At 46.8% G+C, this 16,974-nt stretch overlaps 1 protein-coding gene across 8 annotated transcripts in view; it reads right to left on the bottom strand.

The window, feature by feature from the left end:
• The window catches only part of RABGAP1L (RAB GTPase activating protein 1 like), a 248,130-nt gene that overhangs the window by 5,813 nt on the left and 225,343 nt on the right, over positions 1-16,974 (bottom strand). For 6 of the 8 annotated variants that reach the window (XM_069862587.1, XM_069862588.1, XM_069862590.1 and 3 more), the window contains 6 exons: positions 13,561-13,653; positions 6,295-6,405; positions 3,666-3,770; positions 2,368-2,451; positions 1,805-1,876; positions 248-445 (listed from right to left, as the gene is read on the bottom strand). In XM_069862587.1, coding sequence (XP_069718688.1) covers positions 248-445; positions 1,805-1,876; positions 2,368-2,451; positions 3,666-3,770; positions 6,295-6,405; positions 13,561-13,653 — 663 coding nt within the window. Of the gene's footprint in view, positions 1-247; positions 446-1,804; positions 1,877-2,367; positions 2,452-3,665; positions 3,771-6,294; positions 6,406-9,915; positions 10,340-12,775; positions 13,285-13,560; positions 13,654-16,974 lie in introns of those variants that run through there. The other 2 variants (XM_069862595.1, XM_069862589.1) reach the window with 2 other exon arrangements.

Raw genomic sequence — 16,974 nt, 5'->3', positions numbered from 1 at the left:
AACGGATCAAAAAATAGTCAATTAACAAAAAAAACCTGATTGAAACAGCAGAAGATATTTAGCTGAAAACCCCATTTCTGTTTTCTTCTCTGTTTTTTTAAGACAGAAGATCATTCTGGAAGGTCACAGTACCGCAATACAGGAATATGCCCCCTTTTGGAACATTCTTTTGCACCATTTAGAATTATTCTGGACCGAGCACAAGGAGGTTAAGGAAACTGCCCTGCTGTACTTGGATCCCACGTACCTGAATTTTGCACTTGGCTTCCACAAGCTGCAGTTTGGTCTGTGCAAGTTCCAGCTCCATCTCTCTCAGCTGCTTCTTCAGTGCATCCTTCTCATCATCTATTTCTATGCCTTTATTGTCTGTGCTTACAGCAGGCAGCTTCAGCGTCCCCTCCTTACTGAAAATCTCACTGCAGTGTTTGCAGGCCATCACTTTACCCTGAAATATCCAGAAAGCTCATTTTTAAGCCGTGTTACAAGAGTCGTGCTTCCCGGAGAAGCTGTTTTTAGGTTAGATTGCCTTTCTGTCAGTAGTCACAAACTTGTAAGCAGTTCTCGCATTTGACATGAAAAGAATTTGACATGAAAAGAATTTGACAAGTTTACGAACTATTTCCAGGGCACATTAACCAGTATAAAAATTCCTAAAATCTACTTGGCACGCTCTGCCTATGCACAGAGACTTTGCTCCTACATTAGAACTTCTCAAGCTCTCTTACTACCAAAGCTTTGTAGTATTTTGCAGTATTTATGCTAGCACAGCTCTGAAGAGTAAATTCCACTCCAGGGACTTTTTGTTTCCCATGAAAGCACTAGACCAAATTAATACAGATTGTGATATTATAAAGAATGCCAGGTGTCTCTTCCATATTTCCAGAGGCAAACAAGCAGCCTGTGCTCGCTGCACGGGCCAACACTGTCCTGTTGGTGCTTTTTCAGTGTTTTTGCCAGCAACACTTGACACACCAGTGAGGCTTCTTCCCAGAAGGAGAAGTGAACCAGTTACTCGTGGATCAAGGCAGAGCAGAGGTGGCCTGGCTTGCAGAAACTGAAACAGGATATTCTACTGTTTCAGTGGATTGTAGGGACATCAATCCTACAATTGTATTCTTTCATCAATAACATAAAAAAATCACTAAAATGCAACGCATTGGGTTCAGCTTGAGTACCAGAAGCTTCTAGTTGAGGAAACAACTGGAAGCTAATAGCAGAGGGAAAACAATTCTGCCCACTCAGTAGGGAAAACACAGAGGGATAAAATTATTATCTGATCAGGAAATGTTTAACTCTAATGCAGATGTTCCCGAGAAGGGGGTTACAGACTGGAGAGAAACTGCTGTGGAAACTCTGGGGATGGATTAAGCTTGCCAACGACTTAAACCAGCTCTGTCTTAATTGCAGAAACTCAAATATAGACATTGTACAATTCAGCCAGTTCTGACTCCTCTGCTGTGCACGCACAGGAGAAGCAGCATGTCTTCTCTGCTAGAGAGCCTTTTTTTTCTTTCCATTTAATTAAAACACCCAAGTAAATACCGTCTCTCTACATTTTTTGCCAAAAGTATACATTCTGACAGGAAAAAGAAAGGCCAAGTACTATATGCACTTCAGGAGTTCCAACCAACGATACGAGATAAAGAACCGTGAAAGGAAAGTAGTTTGCGTCCCGTGAAAAAATGCACGTGGGGCTACCAGTGGAGCTGGTACATTAAACTTCAATTTGTGTTTTGTTCTGTATCCTTTGCAGTTAGCAATACTTGCATTAGAAACATCCCATGTGCTGAGGTATCATTCTCACCTTCACAACCTCCAGTTCATCTTTACTGGCCGCTTGTTGTTTTTCCAGCCTGGTACTCAGCTGGGAACAAATCTGGAGCAGAGAAAGCAGTCTCTTAGCCGAAGTTATATAAATATAACCTGTGCTTTTTAATGATAGTTTTTGTCAGAGCCAACATTGCTTACATTCTGTTTCTCTCACTGCCCCTTAACAAATCCATGGCTGCTGCTAATGAGACTGAAAACAAATGGCAGCATTCAATACAGAACCTGAACACAGAGTCCAAGTCATTTTATGGATTAGTTGGTTTATAATGCTTATGCTGCGTTATGTCACACAGCAAAGCAGCTTTCACTCCACAGTACTAAAATTAGCTGAAAGACTAAGTTCCCGATTCCCTAAATTAGGAGACTACTAGGAAAATTACAGAAAGATTTATGACAATATTTATGCCTGCTCTCTGAAAACCTGGAAGGTAGCGTATTGTCTCTAAAGGGTGAGATCTGCAACTCTGAAAATTCAGCTCCCAGAACAGATTAGAGAAGCTGACAAATAAATACGAGAAAGTATCCCTAGAACAGTACCTGTTTATACTCCGCGATAATGGCTGTGGTTTTCTTAATCTCGGATTCTGCCTTCTCTAGCTGCTTCCTGAAGACTTCCTTCAGCTGGGAATTGAAGGAGAGAAGTTACACACCACACTGAAAGAAGTTCTCAAACTGCATCATCACACTGATCTCTCAAGGTCTTGCTGTTCTGCAGCTTCTTAGCAAATTTCAGTTCTTCAGACAAAAGCCTGATTTACTCAATAAACAAATACCTGTTATACTCTGTTATAACGAAAGGGTCTGTTCTGTGATACCGTGTATCCCTGCTTACAGAATTCTCCTGTAAGGTAATTCTCTGTGTTAAATGGTGTGGTCTAGAGAATACAAAATGTGCATGGCTGATAAGTGCATTTTACTGGTTTTGTGTTTGTTTTTTGCAAACTCTCACAGCAGGTTTGGGCAAACAGATTGTCTGGAGATGGAACAGGGAGAAGAATCTCTCAGCACTCTCACTCTCATCTCTAAGAGGAGAAAAACATCTCTTTTGGTCTGTGGTGCTGCATTAAAACAGCTCACTCATTCCTCCACCATTCAGAACCACCACATTTTGATGGGAATGGTTGGACTCGAAGATCTAGTTACTCAATAATTCTATGATTCTGATAGGCCTTCCTGCAGGAAAAAGACCACTGCCTTGTTGGTAGCAAACAGAGAAGTTGGCAACCTCTATTTCAGAGAGACACAAAGAATTACCATTTGATTGTTGTAGTCACTGCTGCCAAAGGGCAGAAATAAAAATCAGGGCATTGCTTTTGAGCACACTTTTGTGTACGTCAGCATGTTAGATATGTGGAATTGAAAATCTAAGACTGAACACTTCCAAATGAGTATGAGGCCAGGTCTACAACCCTCAACTCTGTCCTGCTGTTGATTCTAGCTTCAGACAGGAACATTCACAGCTTTACTTCAGTGAGCCAGCGGTTGAATCCAGAATGGCCTCTAAGGCAACAACTTGTCCAGCTCCTTGTTTAGATAATTAAAAGCAGTCTGATCACATCTCCCGAGTTTCGATTGCTCACCACCAGCGAAAAGGATTATTACAATACTGGGAAGAAGATAAGGGAAGGAAAACCGAACATTCAGAGCTCAAGTAAAGGACAATACTGATAAACACACTTTTTAAAAGAAACATTTACCCTGGCACTGTAAATTTTTAATTGTGACTGCATTTTGAAGACAAAATCCCTTCTACAATTGCAACGCGTCCATGCTTTTCTGCATACCCTTTTGCTTGCATTTGCTTATTAAAAGGGGAAAGTTGGAAAATGCCTTACCTGAGCAGTTTCCTCTTCCTGCTTCCGTTTCTCTTCCTCAGTTTCCACTAGCTTCTGTTTGGTCAGGAGAAGCTCCTTGTTCAAAACATCCGCTTTGTCTTCAGCCTAGAATTAGAAACACTGGTGTAAATCAGACGTTATCTGTGCTAATACAAATGCGTCGGGGCATGTATCTCACAAGTAATGCAGGTTCAGGTTCTAGCATTGCCCTCTCCTGCTCTCTGGTGGCTCACCTAACCTACTTTTTTAATGAAACTCCTCTTCAAGTAGCTATTTTCTAAATTACTTCATTGTGTTTCGACAACAGCGCAAAGGACCCTTTTTGCCACGTTGCCTGCGCTGAGATGACAAGCACAGATCATCAAACCTAACATAGATAGTCATGTATATGTTGGGGACAATATCAACCTAAGCAAGGGCTTCATGACAGAGCTCCCGTGTAACTTCAGAGAACTCATTCCACTTTTTTTATCTGTAAGCAGGGAAAGCAGATGTTGTAGAAAATGTTAGGTGCCTGCTCTGTACCTCACAAAGTGTTTGGGTGAAGACAAGTAGAGAAGAAGGCTTGGATATACTTCTTGGATATACTTCTCAGCGCTTGGATATACTCTGCTGGGAGAGACACGCTGCTCACACCACTCCTGTTCAGTAGCCAGGTGCTAGAACAGGCAAGGGTTGGGGGTTAAATAATGCTGTTTGCTGAAAATACGAGAGGGAAAACAGCACTGTAAGCAACAAATAACAGTGCAGAACTTGTCTCTGAGCTGCAGTTGGGTTTTCTACCGCTACCAGTGATATCAGCTTAGTATCTGCCACAGTGTCAATTATTAATGAGGCTGTTACTGGGGGCTGTGGGCAGCAGAAGCATCTCCACCAGGGCCACGAGTGAAGAGATGGATTGAGGATTCCTGCCCTGCTTAGTGTGCGTACGGCTGTGTGGGAGAAAGGAAACCAGTGAACAAAGGGAAAACTGACATCTCTGAACAGAAGAGCTTAGGGATAAGAAGGATATTTTTGATGAAAGATCTGTTTAAGATACGCTGTGAAGGATCTGCTGATTTTTCCTCCTTGGATGAGTCCATTCCAGGTTCTGCAAGCACCTGCAGGGGTGTATGGTGTCACCTGTCCTCGCAGGTGTGTGCTGTGGCACAAAGCTTTTCTTTCAGTGCCAGTGAACGGAACCGGCAGCAGGCAAGTGTCACGGAGCCACCCTCATCTACATAAAGTCTGCAAAAAAGCAGCAGAGCAAGGGATGGGACTGGCAAAGGTATGTGCCTGGTCATAACACTTGAGCAAAAAGAACAGGCAGCAGCAGACATAAAGCTGCTTTACGTACAGCTTTCCTGGAGAAGACAGAGCACCTCAAGACGTTGCTTTTGGCCTTCAAACGAGATTGCCCCCAGCATCACACAAAAAGCATCTCTGCCTGCGTTTGCTCACCAAGGCAGCTCAGAGATTTAGAATCCCACGAATCCAAGTCAGCAGCATGTAGCTGTTGAAGAGACCTCATTGCTCTCTCCAACTACCTGAAAGGAGGTTGTGGAGAGGAGGGTGCTGGCCTCTTCTCCCAAGTGACAGGGGACAGGACGAGAGGGAATGGCCTCAAGCTCCGCCAGGGGAGGTTTAGGCTGAACATTAGGAAAAAATATTTCATGGAAAGTGTCACTGGGCACTGGCAGAGGCTGCCCAGGGAGGGGGTTGAGTCACCTTCCCTGGAGGGGTTTAAGGGACGGGTGGACGAGGTGCTGAGGGACATGGTTTAGTGTTTGATAGGAATGGTTGGACTCGATGATCCGGTGGGTCTCTTCCAACCTGGTGATTCTGTGATTCTATGATCTGACCAAACAGGAATACAAATTGTACAAACGTGGTCAACCATGTTTACAATCTGGATGTTAGATAAAGAAAGCCAAAGAACTACAGGAAATCAAATTGAGAGGCCCTTGCAGGAGGAGATTTTACGCTATAGGAGACACTACAGCCCGTGCTGAGCCAGGCACCAACCATGAGGTGTGGTGGAGTACGGCCCTCGTGTATGCAGCGTCTTAACGACGCACGTCCCAACCCCCCAGAACAGGGAGGGTTGAGAGTGTCCTCCTACAAGATAAAGGGCTCTGAATGCTGCTGCCCTCCACATTCCAGTCTTCTCAGGAAACCAAAGCAGTTATCAAAGGACACCCAGGGGCCCTTTTTGGTTTTGGTGCTGTGCCACTTCATTATCTCTGAATTTTGTTGTCTGTACTAAAACTGTTGTGGAAAACAGATCCATGTAAGGGGGCAGACATTCAGCAAGGCAACTTCCCTTCAAATCAGTCTTTTGAGAAGCACATGATAGCTTTTCAAGTCGGTGCTCATTCTTTGGTATCTGCCTAAATGTTATGGCTTACACTTTCTGAAACAATCCACAACAGAGAAGGTTCAGTGTTGTTAAGACACCGCTGGGAATGGCTATGGTTGCATACGTGGAAATCTGACTTTCTGACTGCAACTAGAAGCACGGTTGTCAGGAAAATAAAGGCACACATAATTATACTTCAATGTTTTGTTCGTGCTTTCACTTGAGCACAAAGCAGAGCTCCTAAAATTGGTGTTCTGAGCCTGAGCTGCGCCCCATCTCCGTTAGCATTACCTGGTCCAGGTCATTCCGTAAGGCAATTTTGCTTGTTACAAGCTCATGGGCGAGGTCATCGTTCTCCTGCTCCAGCCTCATGCTTGCTTCTTGGAGCCTGCGGTTTTCCCTCTGCAGAAAGAAAAGAACATCCAGAAAAAGGAAGTTAATCCTTATCAATATTAAAGAGCAACCAGTGAGTACATTGAGTGCGTAAAACACTGAGAAGGCAAGAGTGCGCATTAAGACAGGAATGCTGCTCCGGGAAACAACAGTGAATTAAGCCAGCAGTGCAAATGCAGAGATTCCGCTTACATCCCCATGGTTACGTCGGTGCTGCGTAAGTGACACACAGTGATTGCTGGGTTTCTCTGTCAAAAGTAAAGAGTCCTTTCCACAGGAGTGCAGGGTTTCTGCTTGCCCTTCTTCAGAAGAAACTAGGCAGATGAAATCCCACCCGCAAACAGGGACCAGGTAAGAGATACACGTAATTGGCCAGAAGGCCAACGGCATCTTGGCTTGGATCAGAAACCGCGTGGCCAGCAGGTCCAGAGAGGTCCTTCTCCCTCTGGACTCAGCACTGGAGAGACCGCTCCTCGAATCCTGTGTTCAGTTCTGGGCCCCTCACCACAAGAAGGATGTTGAGGCTCTGGAGCGAGTCCAGAGAAGAGCAACAAAGCTGGGGAAGGGGCTGGAGAACAGGCCTTACGAGGAGCGGCTGAGAGAGCTGGGGGTGTTTAGCCTGGAGGAGGCTGAGGGGAGACCTCATTGCTCTCTCCAACTACCTGGAAGGAGGTTGTGGAGAGGAGGGAGCTGGCCTCTTCTCCCAAGGGACAGGGGACAGGACGAGAGGGAATGGCCTCAAGCTCCGCCAGGGGAGGTTCAGGCTGGGCATCAGGAAAAAATTTTTCACAGAAAGCGTCACTGGGCACTGGCAGAGGCTGCCCAGGGAGGGGGTTGAGTCCCCTTCCCTGGAGACGTTTAAGGGATGGGTGGACGAGGTGCTAAGGGACATGGTTTAGTGTTTGATAGGAATGGTTGGACTCAATGATCCGGTGGGTCTCTTCCAACCTGGTGATTCTATGATAGTAATGTTTCCACTCGAAGGCAGAAAGCTGTCCCATTCCATTTTACAAAATTTTGCCTGCAGAAATCCACACAACCAGCTCATTCTGTAGACCGTGTTGTGCCAACTGCCCATCTTCTACGGGATCCACACGGAACAGCGGGGAACTCCCTACGGCTGGCGTCACCTGTACCACCCCTGGTGCGCTCTCGCTGTCCCTCGTGCCAGTGACAGCACGTTTCTCAGGAGACCTGCTGAGGGGAGTGCCAGGTGGAGAGGGGACCTTACTGCTGAGCTCAGAACCTCACTCACAGGCCTAGAACCTGCTCAGCATGGCAAAATGGAGAACTTGGAGACTGCCAGCCGTGGTCCTCCTGTGCACCCTGCTCCCTGCCCACTCCACGCTGGTGGAAACTGCTCCTAGAGGAGTTAATGAACAACAGCAATGCCTGCTTTAAAATCGGTTCCAGTGACTGCTCTCCTAGGGATGAGAAGCAGAACCATGTTCAAAACATGCCTGTGAGCCAGTGGATTTCCACGACTCCACGTTAACATGCGTCTCCATCTCTGGGAGAACACGGCCAGGTGGGACAGAGGTGCACGCTCCTCAAATGGATATTAAGAGAGCAAAAAAATGTGCTGGCCTTCAGTCACGATGACCACAGGCCTGTCACACAAAAAAAAAGATTGGAATGGGAATCTGTGCTATGGGAACGCGAGGGAAAACGGCGAATTCACGTGGAAACTCGTAGGTGGAGGAACAATAACCGACGTGCTGTGATTTCACGAAGGACCTGTGCTTACCTGGAAGGGAAGCTATGTTCTCCAAGAAAAAGCAGTAAAAGGGAATATATATCAGCACTTAGGGCAGCAAAAAAACCCTCCAAGAGTTGCTCAGTGACTGTGTCCCTACAAAATGTGATTTCTTTGCATAAGCGTGTTATTCACCTCTCCTCGCTTCCTCCTCCTCACCAGCTACGCCCAGATACATTTTTTTGTTCCAAACTCACCACCGTGAAACTGCAATTTTCATTTCTGTTGCAAGAAGATCTTGCATGCTTGCCTTAAACAAAAAAAGGACAACTACAGCTCTAACGGGACGCTAAAAACAGTCTCGTCTGTGTGGGAGCTTCCTCTGCGGCAGGAAGAACCTCTGCAAATACTCTCTCCCCAGTGTAACCCCATTGTGCAACCAGGCCACGCACTGCCCTGGACAGGAAAGTAAGTTCATTTCCTTTCCAAAAGGCTGTACTTCAAATAACTTGTTTTGTCACAGAAACTGTAAGTAAAATACTTGTTTTAACACAGTAAAAATTACCACTGCTTAAAGATCTTTTTTATTTTAATTGCACTGCATTCTGCTTGGGACAAGGAATTGATAGAAGTAAAATTCCTCTATAAGGATACGGTAAACAATCAAGTGTAAAACCAAACTGCGGTCTCTAATAATAATTAATAATAATTATTAAAGGCTCTAATGCGTCTCTATTACTGTATTTTGTTGAGACCATCTCGAAAACATCGATTTTTAAAGACACAGCTCTGCCAGCGAGCGGTTGTCAGAAAGTGGCTTGGGTTCACCTAAAAACCGGGGCCCCATCAGGACGGCGGCGCTGCAGATGCTGCAGCACCAACGCCTCCTCACAGGGACGTTGCTTAGAGAGAGAAATCACCAGATTCTTAAGACTTCCACAAAATAACCCAGAAAGAAGGTCGCTTTAACATTTTTTTTGCTATGCTGTTGCCAAAAGCTCTGGTGTCTGCAAAGCAAGCCGCACGACGTGAAGTTCAAAGTTCCTGCTTTGCATTCGCAGACAAGTGGGTAAGCAAGCTCCGTGGTTGGAAATGCGCTATCCTCCTCTTCAACTAGAATTTACACGGCACAGTTTTAGTAAGTTGAAGATCTCTTACCTTGGGCAGCCAGTCAATAGCTAAGAGATGATTTTATCTCGTTCACCATTTCCAGCTGGCAGTGGCCCCTGGGGCACCTCTACTCGTCCTCCACGCAGGGCAGTGTGCGCGGTTAGCTGGCTTGGCTTTTCCAGCTCCTCCCCCCCAAAGACCTAGCAGTGAAAAAGTGCCTCCTTCCTCGGGAGGAACCTCCTAATCTGCTTACACCTAAATAAAACCTAACGTTACACAGCACAGGCAAAAATAGCAAATAGCACTTTTGACAGATAGCGAACTATTTTCGAAGGCTCTGATGTATTTAGAAGGTTTTATAAAATACCTTCTGCAATGGCACAAAGCTCCCCCCGGGCAGAGCTGGTTCCTTACACAGGGCTTGCTAACCTGGCACAAGCCAACCTGACAGACCTGCTGGTTGTCCTTGGCGTAAACAGCCTCCTGCCTTCCCTCCACACGCCGCTAACGATTTACTGCCTACGACAACGATCTCCTCCTCTTTGGCATCGCTCAGTTTCTACCATCAGTAGAATAAGAGATCCCTCTTCCCCAAATTCCTCCTTCCAGTTACAAATGGCAGCTGGTGAACTCTGGTTAGTGTTTACAAGGAGGATACTGCATTTCCAAAAGGGACAAACAGCGCTGATACACACAGACACAAATAAACTTACCTCCTGTAAGGGCACAGACCAAATACTGCTCTCAACCATTGGTGTCAAGACAGTGAAAACAGGATATAAAATGATTTTTAATACCAACAAAGACAGCAAAACAAAAAAAAATCTCGCTCCGAGTTCTAAAGGGGATATAATCCAGCTTCCATCACACACCAGAGGGAAAGAAGAAGGCAAATTTCAAAGTGGCAGGCAAGCCTCAGCTCAGGAAGACTAAGAGGCTCAACTCCACCCTCCACTCCCTTCAATTTCTGACAAGATTAGTGGTGATGATGCATCCTCCCTGTGCCGCCACTCAAGTGGGGCGTAACGAGCCACAAATCTCATTGAGCAATTCACTGTCACGTTTTCTGAGGAGCGAACACCCAAACCCCAGACCTTTGGGCGTGAACAGATCCTCAACAGTGGAACAGGACAGTGGTGAAAATTCACTTTTCTGGATGTGAGCAAACGAGAGTCTTTGTAAGCACCTGGAAAGGGCTCTTGGTTGAGGAGGAACTGAGCCTCCATCTAGAAACCCAAATAGCTTTTACAGAAAACTATCAAGGAAAAGCTCTCACGGGAAGCAGCACGGAGGCTCCCAGAGGTGGTTTGTGTTTCTCGTTGTTGACTCTGAAGAAGCATCCCCCAAAGCACCCACCAATAAGAAGCAATGATCCACATCAAGAGGGATCTACCTCGGGCTTTTCCGTTACTGTTCAGCTACTGTGGCTCCGAATAAAGATGACCTACGTATTCATTTTTGCTTCCCCTTCAAAGACGCAGAGGGCCATAATGTCCAAATTACACATTTATTCAGAGAGACAAATTCTCTGTTGCACAACAAAGTCCACAGAGGAAACGCGTTTCTACCCTCAGAACTGTGTGTACAAGCAGTGTCTGCTTGTGAAACTCCAGCTCTTCTTGGCATGGTTGTATCCTCTTTATTTTAAATTGAGACAACCCAAGCCCAACTCCAGCAATTTCTCATCAATTCAACCAAAACCCTGTTACATGAGATGTTCTCAAGCACAGAAAAAACCCATAATGTATAGAAAAATATCCACCTGAACTGTATCGCTCCATTTCTGTACACGCAACTCAATTTTCTTCCTGGCTTCATCATTTATTTTAACCAAAAGTCATGAAATTTGGTGTCAAACAGCAATTGAAGACACAGTTTTTAAATGGTGCAAAAATAAATACCTGACAAACACGTGAGTGATAATTTGTTATAATAGAAAATAAAGTGAAAAGGTGTCTGTAAAAAAATACAATTTTCCTAAATAATACCTCTAAGTACAGAAGGAAACAAACACCAGAAACAATAGCGCTCTTCAATACTGTTCCTTTGGTGAGTTAGACCACAATCAACACGCGACACGCCAGTGGGGCAGGAGCTCCCGTGGCAGGTCACACAACTTTTTGGAGCATGTGAGTTTAACCTGTCAAGAAAAGGCGCTTGGTTCCTGGCAGGCATTGCCCCACCAGCCCTTCCCGGGGGCGGCGGAGCAGTCGGGGTTGGTGCAATGCTCAGGGGGCAATAAAAACTATAACACACTGCAAACAACTCTAACGATAAACTAGTGACAGAGTGAAAGCTTGTTTTCTTCTTGCCCTATAAGAGGAATATTCTGCAGGGATCTCCCATCCAAGAAACACCCCCTTCCTGGGCAGTAAACCAAAACCTCGTTTTGTTCTGGGAAGCAAAACTGTAAAAATTCAGCACTGTGGGGCTTTAGGGCCCGCAGAGAGAGCCCAACGCTGTGCTTGGAGCAAGGCACAGACTCAGTCCTGTCCCAAACCCAGCCCTGCTGCCACCTCAATGAAACACGTTCCGAACAAAGGGGCTGCAGAGCGAGCACTGAAGGGACCAGCAATGCTGGCTCTCCACTTTCTGCTAGCCAGGATCACCGTCTGTGTTCCCTGCTGCCTTCTGTTAACACTCTTGAAATGTTGATCCCTACCAACCTCAGCTTGACACACTAATAAAATCAAGCAAGCCAGACAGTGACTGAGAGCACTTACAAGCTTTGCTCCATCACACCCACCGGCTCAAGAATGTGTCCAGACTTTGAACTTCATGTGTGGCTAACCAGTTACAGGGGTTCTCTAATCACAGCATCGCTAAGAGGATCAGACCCAAACCGGCTCAATGAAAAAAAAAATCACACTGTGAGTTGCAAAAGCGCGAGCCAAAACTCAGGCTGTGATCCTGACTGTGACAGTGACTCACCAACAGCGTCCAGAGCGTCCCTTTCTCATTTGCAGCTTGGAGATAACGTTCTTCACCGTCCATCGCCCAAGATTAACTAGTTAATCTGCCTCTACAGAGCCTTAACAAAGGCTTATTTGTTTCCTAAGTATTATTTTAATTCCACAGTACTACAAGCGAACCATTGGAAGGTCATACTCACTACCGGCTCTCAGCTGTGACAGCAGTCCCAGCTCTCACAAACAATAACATCCACACCCTTTGGCATCAAAAGAACTGCACCCAAAATATAGTTTTTCACAGGTAAACTTTCAAAATAGCAGAAGTCAGTTTTACCGTGCATCGTCCCTGTAACTCTATCTTGCACATCTATGAATTCCAGCACAGCCTGTCTCTACAGATTTTCATGCGCTGGTTTTCCCCTACGGTCACACAAACTTGTCGCTCCCTGTATCGCTGTTTACTGCTCCGCTCTCCTGGCAGACTCTGCACCAACTCCAATGTCATTTAACACGTTAAGGCACAATGAAGATCAGCAGGTTTATGTAAGCAACGTCAGCTCCCAGGTAACCTGGGCAGTGGGCAGTAAAGTGCTTCATCTTTGGCAGCTGCACCTGAATAAAACTGCATTTTTCAAAGCAGGGTAAGCAATAAATGGATCCCGAACGGTAAGGGCAGTACATGCCTGGAGGCAGAGTCACACATCAAACCACGGCAACAGAACGTAGCAGTGACAATAAAAGCAAATACATCGGAAAGATAAGCAATACTGATCCAAAATTAAAGAAAAATTCTTTTTCGGTGAACTATCAAGCTATCACATTAATAACTGAACCTTTGTTTCCCTGCTGCTTTAAGTCAGGATATTTATTACTATTAATTTTATTGCAGTAGTACCTTGGGACCCCAGGAGAGCTCCGGGTCCCACAGTACTAGGCAGCAGAGTAACAAAAACTTTGTATAAACAGAGATGAATAACAAGGATCATGTCAGTCAAGGAAGAGTTCATCTTCCCAAAGTCTCTGTGGACGCCACTGCACACAGCTCGTGCTAGAACAATGTGTATTTTCTCCTTTCTGTGTCTGTAGCTGAGAATCACCCTTTGTTCCTGTGTCTCATGAAGATCTCCCGTAAAAGCGCAACAGCAGGAGAGTGACCTACAAACATACAAACTGAAAGAAGAAACACATTACACGTGGCTACTCGCAGATGTCTTGAGAGTTACAAGTCGTGACTGAAATATTACTGGAAAAAAACCACTAACTCCAAGAGTTCAAAGTGCTTCTTCAAGAAAGGGGATGTTTCACCTGCCACTTGACTTCCCTAAGGTCTGTGCCAGCACATCCCAGAGGCGAGCGTGGTACCCGCGTCCCCCTGAACCCCCGGAGCCGCATCACTCCCACAGGATCCAGCCAATCACCCAGGTGCCCAGAGAGCATTTCCCGTACCTTGTATCTGTCCATGGGATCTTCCTGCTGGAGCTGGCTCTCCCGCATTGTTTGGTACTCTCTCTCATATTTCTTCAGCTTTTTTGTTGGCACCTGCGGAACACATTTGGAAAACATTCATTGAAAGATCCGAGAAAAACTGGGAAGGCTGTCTGAAAGCTCTCCTTGCAAAGGGGAAGCCAAGGAAGTGCTGGAAAGCTGCTGCTCAACAAAGCAGCTCCCCACTGCCTCCCCTTTGCTACTCAGCGAGCCATGTCAAACGCTTCCCAGTACAGCCCACACTGACACACAGCTTTCTGGGCCCGCTGGTGTTAATTATTCAAATATTTCAAGGAAAATAAGAGTCAAGTAGAAACATTTTAATAATAAGAGTAACAAGAAGCAAGGAAGGAGTGAAGGAGAGGAGCGAGAGCAGGGAAATGTGCTTTAATAGGGATGATTCAATGGTTACAAGTGAGATTAGACGGAACATGCGTACAAAAGGAGCAGACAATTCCCTGGGGGAGAGCGTAGTAATGGTTTAATTGATGAAAGGGCATTAACGTCTCAGGTATAGGTTGCGACCAGCGCCCTCACGGAGGCCAGATCAGACTCCTCGCAGGCAGAGGTGGAGCAGCCACCACGTCCCCTCCCAGCCGCGGGAATCACACGCGGCAAACAACCCTGCAGAAAGGTCGCATCCCGGACAGCTTCTTCTGGGAAATGGCAGCCTCAACTTAAATCAAGGGGCACAAAGGACACCTCTGGGTTTTAAACAAAGCATGGAGACCCTCTGCTTTGTTTTCCCATTTACTGAGCCCACCGCGCTCTGTGAGCCTTCCCGTCTCTCTGGAGACCTTTGGCAGCGTTACCCTGTCCCCACCGTACAACAACAAGCAGCCAGGGATCCTTGACACCACGTACCATCACAACTCTCAAGAATGCACCGTTCCTGCCTCTGCAATGCACAGGTGTGTTCCTCTTGCCTATCCCAATCTCCTCTAGCTGATTCCTGCTGGGAGGACACACTATTGCCACCTTACCTTAGGGCAAAAACCCACCGCCAAGTAGCAGAGATACACATTTCATAGAATCATAGAATCACCAGGTTGGAAGAGACCCACCGGATCATCGAGTCCAACCATTCCCATCAAACACTAAACCATGTCCCTCAGCACCTCGTCCACCCGTCCCTTAAACCCCTCCAGGGAAGGTGACTCAACCCCCTCCCTGGGCAGCCTCTGTCAGTGCCCAATGACCCTTTCTGTGAAAAGTTTTTTCCTAATGTTCAGCCTAAACCTCCCCTGGCGGAGCTTGAGGCCATTCCCTCTCGTCCTGTCCCCTGTCACTTGGGAGATGAGCCCAGCTCCCTCCTCTCCACAACCTCCTTTCAGGTAGTTGGAGAGAGCAATGAGGTCTCCCCTCAGCCTCCTCTTCTCCAGGCTAAACACCCCCAGCTCTCTCAGCCGCTCCTCATAAGACCTGCTCTCCAGCCCCTTCCCCAGCTTTGTTGCTCTTCTCTGGACTCGCTCCAGAGCCTCAACATCCTTCTTGTGGGGAGGGGCCCAGAGCTGAACACAGGATTCGAGGAGCGGTCTCACCAGTGCTGAGTCCAGAGGGAGAAGAACCTCCCTGGCCCTGCTGGCCACACCGTTTCTGATCCAAGCCAAGATGCCATTGGCCTTCTTGGCCACCTGGGCCACTGCTGGCTCATGTTCAGTCAGCTTGGCCTAACTCTGCTGTCCACCATCTTCTCAAGCCCCGTTTCTATTCCCAGACAATTCACAATCATTTCTTAAGGCCTGGAAACTTCCCACCAACCCTTCTTACCAATATGTTCTCCTTCATTTTCCTAAATCGCAGCCCACGGCTGAGCGGGACCACACGTGGGTCCCCAGTGCTGTGTGGGAGCGAAGGTCCCTCTCCAGTGGCTACAGGAGCAACCCACGGGCACTGCGGCTGCAGCCTGGGTAAGGACACACCTGGCACGCTCTCCAGCAAGCAAACAGCATGGCAATGCTTTCTTACCAAGGTTGACAGCAAGCAATACCTCAAACAGGGATCAAATCATGAAAGGGGTGAGCATCAGGATGTAAGGGAGCACATCCTGACATGGAAAATGGCCACTGGGCTCCCCGAAAGAATGTTGTGACTGATGCATGTTAGCAACCACGCGTGCTACAACCTTGTCTTAGCTGTAGAGCGGAACTTAAATACAGTGAGAGTCTATCTTAAGGGTCAGGGGAGGGGGAGAACATTCCTATTGGAAAAGCAGTCCGCACTAATCCACTTATCACATAAACTATAAACTTGAGCAGGTGTCCCTTAACGGCTTTGGCAGGGACTGTGTCTCACTGTTATTGTCTATTCAGCCCCATTTACTCATAGGAGTTTGACGATTAATTACAGCACTTCATTCTTCTGGCTACACTGATAAATGGGGAAAAAAATAACTCACAAGCCCATTTGCATATTCCCCAATTTAATTCCCTGAAATGGTTTATGAATTCAACAAGGGACTGCTCTCTAAGCCCTCTGATAAGTAAGTGCACAGTCCTAGCTCTGCTTCAGCCTTCACAGATCGCTCCTGTGCTCATAAAAAGCCTCTGCAAAATATTGATTTCTTCTTTCTTAGCACCATAGGGTATATTGGCTAGAACCAATGCTTATCAACTTTAGGGACCCCTATGGTTTATAAACATTGCTTATCCGTTTATCTCAGTATCTTATCTCCCTTACTCATTTTCATAGAATCACAGAATCACCAGGTTGGAAGAGACCCACCGGATCATCGAGTCCAACCATTCCTATCAAACACTAAACCATGTCCCTTAGCACCTCGTCCACCCGCGCCTTAAACCCCTCCAGGGAAGGGGACTCAACCCCCTCCCTGGGCAGCCTCTGCCACTGCCCAATGACCCTTTCTGTGAAAATTTTTTTCCTAATGTCCAGCCTAAACCTCCCCTGGTGGAGCTTGAGGCCATTCCCTCTCGTCCTGTCCCCTGTCACTTGGGAGAAGAGCCCAGCTCCCTCCCCTCTACAACCTCCTTTCAGGGAGTTGGAGAGAGCAATGAGGTCTCCCTTCAGCCTCCTCTTCTCCAGGCTAAACACCCCCAGCTCTCTCAGCTGCTCCTCTTGTTCTCCAGCCCCCTCACCAGCTTCGTTGCTCTTCTCTGGACTCGCTCCAGAGCCTCAACATCCTTCTTGTGGTGAGGGGCCAGAACTGAACACAGGATTCGAGGAGCGGTTTCACCAGTGCCGAGTCCAGAGGGAGAAGAACCTCCCTGGACCTGCTGGCCACACCGTTTCTGATACAAGCCAAGATGCCATTGGCCTTCTTGGCCACCTGGGCCACTGCCGGCTCACGTTCAGTCGCTGTCAACCAACACCCCCAGGTCCCTCTCCTCCAGGCAGCTTTCTAGACAGACTTCTCCT

This window comes from Phaenicophaeus curvirostris, chromosome 8, assembly GCF_032191515.1.
Source record: "Phaenicophaeus curvirostris isolate KB17595 chromosome 8, BPBGC_Pcur_1.0, whole genome shotgun sequence".
NCBI classification, from domain to species: domain Eukaryota; kingdom Metazoa; phylum Chordata; class Aves; order Cuculiformes; family Cuculidae; genus Phaenicophaeus; species Phaenicophaeus curvirostris.
The sequence above is the reverse complement of the archived record's forward strand: the minus strand, read 5'-3'. Positions and strand labels throughout refer to the sequence as shown.